The sequence below is a fragment of the Trachemys scripta genome, chromosome 2, assembly GCF_013100865.1.
Source record: "Trachemys scripta elegans isolate TJP31775 chromosome 2, CAS_Tse_1.0, whole genome shotgun sequence".
In the NCBI taxonomy this organism is placed as follows: Eukaryota; Metazoa; Chordata; order Testudines; family Emydidae; genus Trachemys; species Trachemys scripta.
In genome coordinates, this window is record NC_048299.1 from 151,868,536 (window position 1) to 151,880,491 (window position 11,956).

At 48.8% G+C, this 11,956-nt stretch overlaps 1 protein-coding gene across 2 annotated transcripts; it reads right to left on the reverse strand.

Moving 5' to 3' along the window:
- Positions 1-2,677: 2,677 nt before the first annotated feature.
- Positions 2,678-11,414, reverse strand: NPM2 (nucleophosmin/nucleoplasmin 2). 2 transcript variants are annotated; one of them, XM_034759411.1, is made up of 10 exons: positions 11,340-11,414; positions 9,247-9,330; positions 7,825-7,910; positions 6,744-6,863; positions 6,412-6,505; positions 5,654-5,790; positions 4,658-4,683; positions 4,114-4,150; positions 3,398-3,469; positions 2,678-2,751 (listed from the first exon to the last, which is right to left on the reverse strand). In XM_034759411.1, exons 2-9 carry the CDS (start codon positions 9,308-9,310, stop codon positions 3,425-3,427), a joined length of 609 nt encoding a protein of 202 aa, XP_034615302.1. In that variant the 5' UTR covers positions 9,311-9,330; positions 11,340-11,414; the 3' UTR covers positions 2,678-2,751; positions 3,398-3,424. The 2 variants fall into 2 exon arrangements, with proteins under 2 accessions (XP_034615302.1, XP_034615301.1); XM_034759410.1 differs by having other exon boundaries at positions 4,658-4,686.
- Between the last annotated feature and the right edge of the window lie 542 nt (positions 11,415-11,956).

An 11,956-nucleotide genomic window follows, 5' to 3' on the forward strand; every position in this document is an offset into this window, starting at 1 on the left:
GAACATGGGAGTGCCGACATTCTGGCTTGGCCTGGAGGCCCTGTGAGGGGTCGGGTTTCAGAGCCCAGACTCTAGGCTGTGCCCCGCTCAGCTGACCCAGCCTCTGGAAGTGGGCATTATGGGGCCTTTTAGTGGAGCGTAGTCATCCCCAAGAAAGGTCTCTGAGAAGGGCAGTGGAGAGCTCAGGAATCTCTGCCCCTTACTCTCACCCTGACACAGCAGCACTCCCAGGCCCTTGTATTCCAAGCAGAAATGGGGTGGCCCAGCACGGCAAGCTGAAGACCACCCAGTGTCCGCGGCCATCCATCTCTAGGACTGCAGAGTTTTTATAGCCCTGGACAAATTGGGAGCCTGGCCAGCAGAGCAGCAGTTGGATTCAGTAGCAGAAGCCTCTGTTCCTGCTTCCCACCCCCCAGCACTAAACCTGTCACCACCTCCATCAGGCTCTCTGCAGTCAGGTCCCAGCTCACATGTTAAGTGGCCCCTATTTAGCTTCCCTCCTGCAGATGCATTGCAGGGGGAGGGGGAGAGATGGGGACGCCAGCTACTGCAGGAGCAGCTGGGCAGAGACCACCCTTTAGAGCAGGGGTCGGCAACCTTTCAGAAGTGGTGTGCCGAGTCTTCATTTATTCACTCTAATTTAATGTTTCATGTGCCAGTCATACATTTTAAAGTTTTTAGAAGGTCTCTTTCTATAAGTCTATAATATAGAACTAAACTATTGTTGTATGTAAAGTAAATAAGGTTTTTAAAATGTTTAAGAAGCTTCATTTAAAATTAAATTAAAATGCAGAGCCCGCCTGGACCGGTGGCCAGGACCCGGGCAGTGTGAGTGCCACTGAAAATCAGCTTGCGTGCCGCCTTTGGCATGTGTGCCATAGGTTGCCTACCCCTGCTTTAGACATCCCCCTCCTCACAGAGCTTCTGCTGCACATTCCATGCAGGACAGCAAAGGGTCTCAGTCAGGCTGAGCAGGGAGGTTTGTGCACAGACAATGGGGTCAGAAGTAGGCCAGGGATGGCAGAGGGGCAGGCTGCCCTCTCGTGGGGGTCACCATCCCTGGGAGGAGAAGCCCTTGCATTAGGTGGATGGCACCCAGCCAATGCTGCGCCGCTCCAGCCAGCATAGCCCAGTGAGCACATTGCTCACTCCGCAGTCCCTTCCCTTTGTACCTCTCCCAGTTAGGTCATGTCTGCTGGCTGCCAGTGCAGCCTGACGGCCCTGTGCACAGACTGGCTTCTGGTGCATGCCAAGCAGCAGAGGCTGCCCTGTCTCCTCACTGCCATGTTCCCAGTTCTAGCTGCACAGCTACAGGCTGGACAGCCCATGGGAAAGGCTAGCATACCCCATACGGACCTCAGTCTACGGCTGTAGCAGATGCTGCCCCAGGTCCTGACAGATATACAGGGTTATTAATAATCTGAGCTGGCTCAAGGGGGTAGAAGGAAGCTGACAGACTAGGAGAGATAAGAGAGTCTGCCCTAGCAGCCTCCAGTCACTGTCTGAGCAGAGACCAGTGCCATTTCTGGGGCTTTAGCCTGACAGTGTGGGGTGACATTTCTGAACAAGCATAGGTGCTGGAACGAGGGTGCTGGGGAGTACTGCTGCACCCCTGGCTTGAAGCGGTTTCCATCATATACAGGGTTTACAGTTTGGTTCAATGTCTCTCAGCCCCCCTGTGAACAAGGCTGGCTCCCTGCCATGAGCTGGTTCAGGATCAGAACCAGACTGAGTTTGAGGCTACGCATTGTTACCAAAGCAGATGGGATCTCTCTATAGAAAACGAGAGATCTGTACAGTGGCTCATTTAGACAGCATCCCTGCTCAGCCAGAGATGCCATTCCAGTCTCACTGGGCTCAGAAAGAGCTGGCAGACATCCGCCCATGAAACTGCGTTCCATACTCCCCAAGGCGCTGGGAGCCCAGCCTCCAGCAAACCAGAAGGCTGCTGAGCTCTTTCCTTTTGCAGTGCTGTCCTCTACAGCACCAGAGCAGTACTACACTGCTAGAGACAGCAGGGTGTTCACTCCAGCAGAGCAGCCTTTTGGCACAGCTGATCAAGCTGCTCAGAAGGTCAGGACTCCAGCCCAGGAGGCTGGAAGCTATTTCTCATCCTGAAGAGGAAGGGTCTAGAAGATTTAGCTAGGGCTTGGAGCATGCAGCAGGAGGGGAGTCAATGACTAATCGGAGGTTTCTACTGGGGGTTCAAGGTGTCTTACACCATGACCTGCCGTTGTTCATGAAGAAGATCATGCCCCCTCCACATGATTTGAAGGGGAAAGTCTTAGGTATTCTCATCATGTGACCCTATACAAGCTGGGCAATTGTCCCTACAGCGTAACACCCACTGCTGTTGCCTGTTTGGTAGACGACCTGCAGCTGAAGCATTAAGGCCTCGCCCTGGTGCTGTTGTATCTGAAAGCCTCTTACCAACAATGCCTGCAAATCCCAGGCTGTGGGGAGATAGTGGAACATGGACTGGTCTAAGGTGTGCCGCCAAAACTAGACTATGGCTAGAATTTGAAGCTGCTGAAGGAAAAAAATCTGACCCTAGTTGTGGGGCCTGAGTCCATCCTGAAATTCTGGCTTTGGCTCCTTGGAGTCTCTTGCTCTGTCCAGAGGTGCCCCACCCTCTTCCAGGCTTAAGAAGAAAGTGAAACCCAGGGTGCAAAATAAAAGGCCCTTTATTTTTTCTAAAGACATTTACAGAAAACAGCACAAAAATCTCTCTGGTCTCTTCTGTACCAGGCCCTAGAAGGCAAGGGGAAACAGAAGTCAGATCTTCGCATGGCATAAGGGCAAAGTCCTGGAGCACTTCTGTGCCAGATGAGTTCTCCAGAGACAAGTCACTAGTTTGTACCTCCCACAAAGTTACCTTGCCCCACAGATGGATTCCAGTTGGTTCGGAGCCAGTGCACAATATGAGCATTTGTATAGCTTCAGAGCACTACAGAGCAGTGAACGACACAGTAAGTCAGTCAGAACCTGGGAGTCCTACCTCCAGGCATAGGCTGCTAGACCATTTTGCTAGCAGCTAGATACTATGCCAGTAGCTTCCTGCCGGAAGGATTCTACTTAGTGGATTATCCGAATCCCGTTGTGTTGTAATCCTTAGTCCTCTCCTTAAATACCCATCCCCAATTAGGTGGCATTTGATTAGCCATTTTCCTCACACAGCACCACTAAATATAGCATAGTGCATCCAGCATTTGCCCCCAGGGAGGACAATGGAGTGGCCAGACGGTTATGGTTCCCCTAGCCACTGCATGCATGGGGAACCTGGGACACAATATTGGTCTCTCCATGACAGTACAGCCATCAGCTCATCTCCTTGGCAAGGCCTCATCTTGGTGGCTTGCTCTACTCAGCCAGCCTGCGGTTTGCAGAACAGCCTTACCTTGTAGATACCTCGCTGCAGATCAGTCTATTTCTTCACTGCTGGCTTTCTCCCTCTGCCAGCTCCTCTTCCCTGCAAAGGGAACAAAGCAAGGCTATGGCTTTAGAGTAGCACAGGCCAGTGGCTAGGCACCCCCAGATTCAATGGCCCCACTCACTAGGCCAAGATGTTAATGCAGAGCGACTCTGCATTGCTCCCACAACAGCACATGGAAAGTGATGAGGCATTAGAACTAGACAGCAAGAGCTCAATTCACGAGCGTGCAGATCTAAGCCCAGGTTTAGTTATCCATATGCCTGTTGGTTATTTTTCCTGCCAGGGTGGTGTTTTCATGTTTGACTGTCTGCCCTATTTCAGGGGTTGCCAGCTAATTAGAAGCAGATAGTGGCATGTGGCAGACACCCACCAGCTGCTAGAATATCTGGTACTCATTTTTTCAGCAAGTGATTTAGATAGACTGAGTCATTTGCAGAGTGACTTTTTACCTTTGACTAATACTAGTCATTCAGCTCTAGAGACAGCGACGCAGAGATAAAGCAGCCACAGATGAAATAGAAACGGGAGCCCCGTGCAGAACAGAGGGACAGCTTTAAAAACCACGTTTGCTTCAGAAGAGACTGCCACAGTGAAACGCTTCTCAAGCCAGCATTAATGCTATTCATGTTTCTCCCTCAGTCTGTCCCAAGGGGCACAGAGATCAGTGCTTGGCTTCTTACCTTGCTGGGAAGGACATCATCATCAGAAGGAACGCTGCTACTCAGAAAAGAAGGGAAGAGAAGGATTGAGATTAGCTTCACTCCTGAAAACTCATGCCATACGTTCACAGATCTAACGACAGATACTGAGCTTCTGCCTCTCCCTGGGACAATCCAGATGTTAGTGTTTAGGTTTTTAGCATGAAGTTACTTAGACCTAACTGGTGGCTTTGGGCACATGTGATGGGGATAAGGGCATGCCAGTGTTCCTCTAGGATTTCCCATAGCAATTCACAGGACAGTTATCCCTTTGCTCTTTACCAGAGTTAGGCACCAGCGCAGCACTGCTGGGACTAGCCAAAAGGCTATTATCTCCCATAGACCTGGAGGTTAGTCAATGTCACTGTGTGTTTCCTGGCCTATGGAATTCTAGTCCCCTCTTGCCATGAGATCCTTAGCTTCCACCTGTGCCAGAGATCGGTCAGGCAGTATTCCCACCATCTCATCTAGAGGGTGCTATCCAGACTGTTTGACTCCCCTGCACCGCACCATTGATTATACTCACTTCTCTTCCTCTTTCTCCATCTTCTTCTTCTGGGAAGAAGAAAGATTGAGTTAAATTTGACAAGGCTAGCACAAGTTCTATGTCACGGGTGGGGAGAGGACATTTTTTTGAACTGCCCGAGCATAATTCTCCAAAGTAGGAAGAATTGTGTAGCTTATCCCTATAGCAGGAAAACAGGTTATTGCACAGGCATAGATCAGCTGTAGCAGCAAGAAAACAGTCTGTCCATGTGGGACTTTCCCAGGTGAAGGGAGGGGTCCAAGCACCATAGAATACATTCCAGAGATAGCAGTGACTTGGAAGCTATATGCTCACCACTGAAATGCAGCCACCTCTGGGCTAGAGCATAGCTGTTAAACCCTTAGCAATACTATGCAACAGGTTAGGGCAGCAGCATTGGAGGATGCAGTGTTCATTTGACAGGGGGCGGGGAAGAGGAGGTTAGGGAGCAGAACATTACATATAGTTAGCTACACTGCAATTTAACCAAGACACTCATTACCCGGCCTGCTAAGCCCAGGGTTGTGAGTTCAATCCTTGAGGGGGCCATTTAGGGATCTGGGTCAAAAAAACAAAACAAAACAAAAAAACAGATAGCACGTGGTCCTGCTGTGAAGGCAGGGGACTGGACTTGATTACCTTTCAAGGTCCCTTCCAGTTCTATGAGATAGATATCTCCATATTGATACCCCCAGGACTCTTGGGGACAGCAATGCAGTCTTCAGTGGTCACAAGCACTCAGGAGTCTCATGCTGGATAAATCACCTCCAGCAGAACATCAGCCGCTTCTCAGGGTTCATTGGGTGAGCCAGCAAGATTCTGCAAGGCCCTGGAGACTAGATAGGCTAGTTCACTCTACTCTCTCACTAGTCACCTCCACACCCGGGGACAGATTCAGAACCAGCAGGTCCACCAGGGAATTAGTGGTGCCGCCAGGGAGGAATTGGGCCATGCGACTGACAGTGGGTGCTCTTCGTTTGACAGTTCTTGCAGTACCTTGGCAATGCTACCCCGCTTGTTGGAAGCTGGATGCTTGATGGCTTTGGGGGGAGAATCCTCCTGAGATTCTTCTTCCTCAGCCACCTCTTCCTCTTCCTCCTCCTCCTCCTCATCCCAGGAGAGATCTGGTACCACTGCAAAGCAGAGCAGCCTTGGCTCAGAGCTGTTCACGCACCCTTAAAGCGGCTAGACACGCTGATGCCTCTCAGTGACCTGCTGCTCATATTGGGGAACTTACGCACTTGGCTTTATTCTGGGCCCTGATTAGAGCAAGCCCAACAAGCTGCAGTTAGTAATGGCAGAGATGCTCCTCATTCCAAAGAGACGCTAACTTGAGCCGATTTTGGCCCCATTGAGAACGTAGGTTGCAGCACAGCTCAAGTTACCTAGATGTGTCACTGAGGTTAGTGACTCCTTGGTAGGAGTGGGAGTCTTTAGAACTAGCCACTATCCCCAGAGCACACCTGCCAGCTATTCTGCCTGGAGGAAAGGGTAGGGAAGAGAACCTGTGGTTAGAGGCATGCAGCGCCCCTGCTCTGACAGTGGGACGTTGTGCCCTTCCTGTGCCTGGAGATGGTGGAAAGTCACTGAATTCCCAAGGTGTTGGCACTTGGGTAGGCCTTGGACATCCTCTAGGGGACAGAGTAGATCCAGCAAGTGCAGCTCCCATTGGAGCCAATGGGCATTGCATTACATTTACACCAGGGTTGACTTGGGCTCAGATCCCCTCTTCCTACCTCGCTCCATTCGCTTACATGTAACGTGTTGTCCAGTGATGTAGACTGGGCCAGAGCCAGCTCTCAACCTGAAGGTGACAGGAGGAGTCAGCTCAACCCCCACCATGGTGGCCTGGAAGAGATTAATGTCACAGGTTATATGGGCCTTCAGCTTTCCCCCTCATCCTCCTGCACTGCCTTTTCTAGTGAGCTGAGCCAAACTACAGGGTTCTGGCCACAAGCCATTCAGATCTTGTGTTTTTGTTCAGGCCCATCTCTGGTTGGACTTTATGCTTGATCTGAGCTAAGCCCAGTTCAGTGTCATTGTCCCCCACCAGAGTCCTTTAAGAGAATGATGAGTGGGCACTCACCATTGGCAGTACTGAAGGTTTCAGAGTTGCTAGGGGCACAGGCGTGGTATCCTGGCTGTCCTCAGAGGGTACAATCTCCACAACATTGAACTCATCTTTGGCTTTTTCTCCTAGGCAGATCTTTGGGTGAAAGCATGAGTCATCAGTACCCCTTTAGTGGCAGAACTCCAGCAACATCTGTGAAGGCTCCAACTCTAGACTTCTCCCCCCCGCCAAACTCCAGACCTGGGAAGGAGGGTTCCAGACAAGTTTATAGGGCCCTAGCCTAGGGTTGATCCCATCCAGGTTCTCAGGACCATCCCTTTGGGGTCCCTGTCCAGGAAATCTGGGAGGGTGCTCCATACACACTGCCAGCTGTCCAGTTTTATGGGTTCAGGAAAGGTCTTGGTATTTTGTGCCTCAGAGATGGCAACCCTACTAAAGCCTATAAGCCAATAAGGAAGACCCTGCCACTGCTCATTAGAGCTCCACCACACTTTCTGCCAGTCCCAATGGAGAGTGGCTTCCTTGACTGACTGATCAGGGCAGCCATTTACCCTGGCAGAGATCAGAGGTGGGAGAATTAGGGCCTATCACCCCGCACAGGTTGTTCTTCCACAGCAGCCCTTGTGGACATGAACACAGGAGCAGACAGTGGGGGACAGAGCATAGATACTCCTCTGCAAAACATGTCCCTCCCTTCTATGGCTGGAGCAGGCCAGCCTTGCAGGAAATGGTTGCACTGAAGGGACTTGGGCAGGCTGGTCTGGTGGCAGTGCCCTTTGAACTGCCATGCAGAGACCCATGTTACAGGTGCTGTAGGGCCAGTAATGTCAACAAGCATGAATGAGTGCACGGCCCCAGGCAAGGGAGTAATGAGGCTGTTCTCTTCTCTCCCTGCAGGGTTTGCATGCCAGATGGTTCCAGAAGTGGGATTGGTCATATCTGAACATCATGGTACCTAGATTAGGGGTCTTCTCTTCCTCTCCATGTCCTTATATTAGCTTCCTAGGCCAGCCTGTGCTCAGCTACCCACTTCAAACACCAGCGCCCACACCCTGCCCGATAACCCTCTACGGGCAAGGACAGGCCAGGTACTCACTGTCCGCAGGGCCAGCTGCTGCTCATACTTCCATTCATCTGGGATCTTGAATGTATAGGTTTGCTTCTCATGGTTTAGTTCACATCCTGTGGATGAGGCAGAGGCCCCATCAGGTCAGCTCAGCCCACCGCCCGCCCCATTCTCAGCTGAGTCACGTCTAGGCTGAAGTGTCAGAGATGGTGCTTTCACCACACCTCGTTTTTGGTAAGGGGGGGTAGGAGAAGACACATGAGAGAAGCCGCCAATACATAAGTGCTCCCAAACTAGAGGCAGCAGTTTGGCTCCCCAAAGCTTCTCTCTGCTTCCTGCACCTATCAGGAAGGTTGATATTAGAGCCAAAACATTGTCCCGTGGAGCTGCCACAGGTGTTGACCAACGGGAGCTAAGAGATGCTTAAGACACAGGGGAAGAGTTCACTTCCTAAGAGATTAGGGAGAGAAGAAGAATTGGGTGGCAGTTTAAGGAGGTACAAAGTAATTGGACTGCTCAACTCAGAGATAGACTAAAGAGGAGACTGTACTGAGATGATTTTCAGGCAGATGGCTGTCCTGAGGCCCACAACAACCTAAGCACATCCTCATCTCTAGATGAGAGCACTCTCCAGATACCTACCACTGGAGCCTGCCTCCCTCCAGAGGGGCAGGTTTTCAAGGGTTCCAGTTATTTGGTTGGTCACCGAGAGGCAGAGCCTCTCTGCCCCTTGGAAGAATGGTTTCATTTCAGCTGAGGGCTGTGATTTTCAGGGGAGCCTTGGAATACACTTCCTGAAGTAGCCCAAACCCACCTAGTTATTACAGCTTATATTGCAGTAGTACAGAGGTTGGGGCCCCGTTGTGCTAGGCACCGGACAGGAAGACATATGGTCCTCCCTGCCCTCCTGTGTTTGTACGGTTCTCAACCTTTCCAGTCTACTGTACCCCTTTCGGGCATTTGATTTGTCTTGCCTACCCTAAGTTTCACCTCACTTAAAAACTACTTGCTTACAAAATCAAACATAATAAAATAAAAGTGTCACAGCACGAGTACTGAGAAATTGCTTACGTTCTCATTTTTACCATAGAATTAAACAAATTGATTGGAATATAACTATTGTACTTACATTTCAGTGTCTAGTATATAGAGCAGTATAAAGTCAGTGTATGATATCTTAGTTTGTACGGACTTTGCTAGTGCTTTCCTACATAGCCTGCTGCAAAACCAGGCAAATATCTAGATGAGTTGATGTACCCCCTGGAAGACCTCTGCGTACCCCTGGTTGAGAATCACTGGTCTAGACAACAAGATGAAACAGGTGGACAGAAACAAGCAGATGGGAGGGAGGACAAGTCAATGGAAACTTGTTTCAGCTGCATTCATGGCTCTTAGTCACAGTATACACAGAAATTATATCCCCAGAAGCAGTCATGAGAGACAGGTTCTTACCCCAGATTAGAGACACTGGCTTCTCAGATTTACTGCTGCTGTTGGCACTACTGTTAAGAGCCATGGTTCCTAGGATTTACTTTCCTGGGAAGGAAGAAGATGTTATTTAGAGTGGAGTCTTTACTAAGCTAAAAAACTTTGCAACAGCCCCACTGATATAGGATTTAAGTTTTCCACAGAATTCAGGCCAGAAAGAAGCATTAGATCGTTTAGTCTGACCTCCTGTATTTTACAGGCCATTAAGTTTTCACCCAATTACCCCAGTATTGAACCCAATAATTTGGGTTTGACTAAACTCTGTTTGGATCTGAAGAATCCACCATTCCCATCCCAGTTTTTTCCAATAGTAGTTAACCCCCTCACTGTTCATTTGGGCCTTGTTTCCAACTGGAATTTTTCTGGCTTCAGCTTCCAGCCATTGGCTCCTGATATACCTTTCTCCACAGGATTATAGACTCTGAGGACCTAGTATTTTCTCCCCATGAAGCTACTTAAACACTAATTAAGTTACCTCTCAATCTTCTTTTTGGTAAACTAAAGAGACTGAGAGACTCAAAGAGCACAAGGAGAGACATTTTCCAGCCCTCAAATCTGTATGGTGCTTCTCTGCACCATTTCTAGTTTTTCCAACAATCCCTCCCCGCCATTTATTTTGGAAGTTTAAAAAAAGTTTACAAATCCCTGCCAGGTAACTATCAGAAACAAAACCAATCCTTGTAAAAGTGAACTTTTGTTTAGCGAGATATAATACATGGACAGTCATCAGATCTCTCTATAACAGGGTGTTACCATATCCTAGAACAGGGGTCGTTACACCCAGTCATTTCTAGTGATTTTATTAAACTGAGCAAAATCTCTCTATGCACCTTTTTAACACCAGAACTGGACACTTAAACACATTGGAGATTAGCAAGGGCACCAGCAATTCTTTGCAGCAGGATCACTACAAACTGTAGTAGCCAGTGTTTATTAGCGGAGTAAAACAAGAGCAACAAAGGGCCCAATCTCAAACACTTAGGGTCTGATTATAAGTGGTGCCAAACAACTCCAGAGCCAATGGCTTTCCAGCAGAGTGGCGGGTGCTTACAGCCTGAGAAGTCAGATCCTGACCATCAAGAGCATTGCTATTGACTTCCACAAGACTGCTCCCCCTCACCAGCATTGATCACAGCCACTATGCTAGGGCAAGATACTTGGCTCTTTCAGTGCTTGCTAAGAGGGACAGAGGGTCCTGTGGCACCTTTAAGACTAACAGAACTATTGGGAGCATAAGCTTTCCTGGGTAAGAACCTCACTTCTTCAGATGCAAGACATTTTCCAGCCCTCAAATCTGTATGGCGCTTCTCTGCACCATTTCTAGTTTTTCCAACAACCCCTCCCACCCATTTATTTTGGAAGTTTAAAAAAAGTTTACAAATCCCTGCCAGGTAACTATCAGAAACAAAACCAATCCTTGTAAAAGTGAACTTTTGTTTAGCGAGATATAATACATGGACAGTCATCAGATCTCTCTATAACAGGGTGTTACCATATCCTAGAACAGGGGTCGTTGCATCTGAAGAAGTGAGGTTCTTGCCCACGAAAGCTTATTCTCCCAATACTTCTGTTAGTCTTAAAGGTGCCACAGGACCCTCTGTTGCTTTTTACATATTCAGACTAACACAGCTACCCCTCTGATACTTGCTAAGAGGGAGTTGCTCTGCTGGTCCAATGAAATCAGATCCCTGCTTGTCCCCAGCACTGGCAAGATAGGGCAAGTTACAGTTTCATAGCATCACTGTTGTGTCCCTGGTTATTCCTAGGGGATACCCTCTCCAAACAGCACAGCTGCAATTTTCAAGTCCAAATCCCCCGACCATCAATGGTGTTGTGAGCCTAATCCCTTTGAGCTCCTACAGCAATCCTACCACTACATCCGTAGCACTAGCCACACATAAGAGGACAGCAAATCTCTGCCTTCCAGGAGACATTTAGGACACACAATACAGTACCCTCAGGTTACAGCTCTTCCCAGGACACAGACATTGCTAACTGCAAGAGGAAGCTTTAAAAGAAAAATAAGTGTTTGCTAACATTTGTATTTGATAACTCACCTCACTCACACAACTTAAAATAGTCTGCTAAAGGGACTGGCACTAACACTCCCTGCAAACAGAGACCTACCCCTCTCAAGCCATTTATAAAGTCAGATTAGGTGAGTGGGGTCAGTACTTCACCCAATCAGCCTCAGGCTTGTTGCTAGAAGCTGAAATGTGGCCTTAAGGAGGAACAGCCCTCTCCAAAGAGAGACAGTTCCACAAGCTCACCCTGGCCGAATGCAACCGTGGAAATAAAATCTTGATCATTAGCATCTAGCACATCTACAGCACTTTTCATGCTGCAAATAGTTACAGATACTAATGAGTGAAAGAAACCCACTGATCAAAATCCCAGGTTTCCCACAGGAAGGGAATTTATAAAAATCAATCAAGGCCTCAGCCCTGTAAACTGATCTTCACGTGAGCAAGAGTCTGTTTGTGTGGAGAAGTTTGCAAGATCCAGGCCAGTAGAAAATGAGCCCAGAATCAGATATGCAGAAGTCAGAGGGACTCTAGGCTGTTTGTACTGTTGTGACCTTTGTAGTCTAGTAGTTATGATGTTGGACTAGAAGACTTGACTTCTAATCCTGACTCTGGTGCTGTGTGAGCTTAGGTGAGTCACTTTTTGTCTT

Excerpts from the sequence above, each read along its gene's own strand:
- NPM2 (XM_034759410.1), bottom strand. The coding sequence starts at position 9,310 with ATGGCTCTTAACAGTAGTGCCAACAGCAGCAGTAAATCTGAGAAGCCA. Across the intron at positions 6,864-7,824 it reads AGCAGCTGGCCCTGCGGACA|ATCTGCCTAGGAGAAAAAGC; the intron begins GTGAGTACCTGG and ends TTTCACCCAAAG. Across the intron at positions 3,470-4,113 it reads ATGATGTCCTTCCCAGCAAG|GGAAGAGGAGCTGGCAGAGG; the intron begins GTAAGAAGCCAA and ends TTCCCTTTGCAG.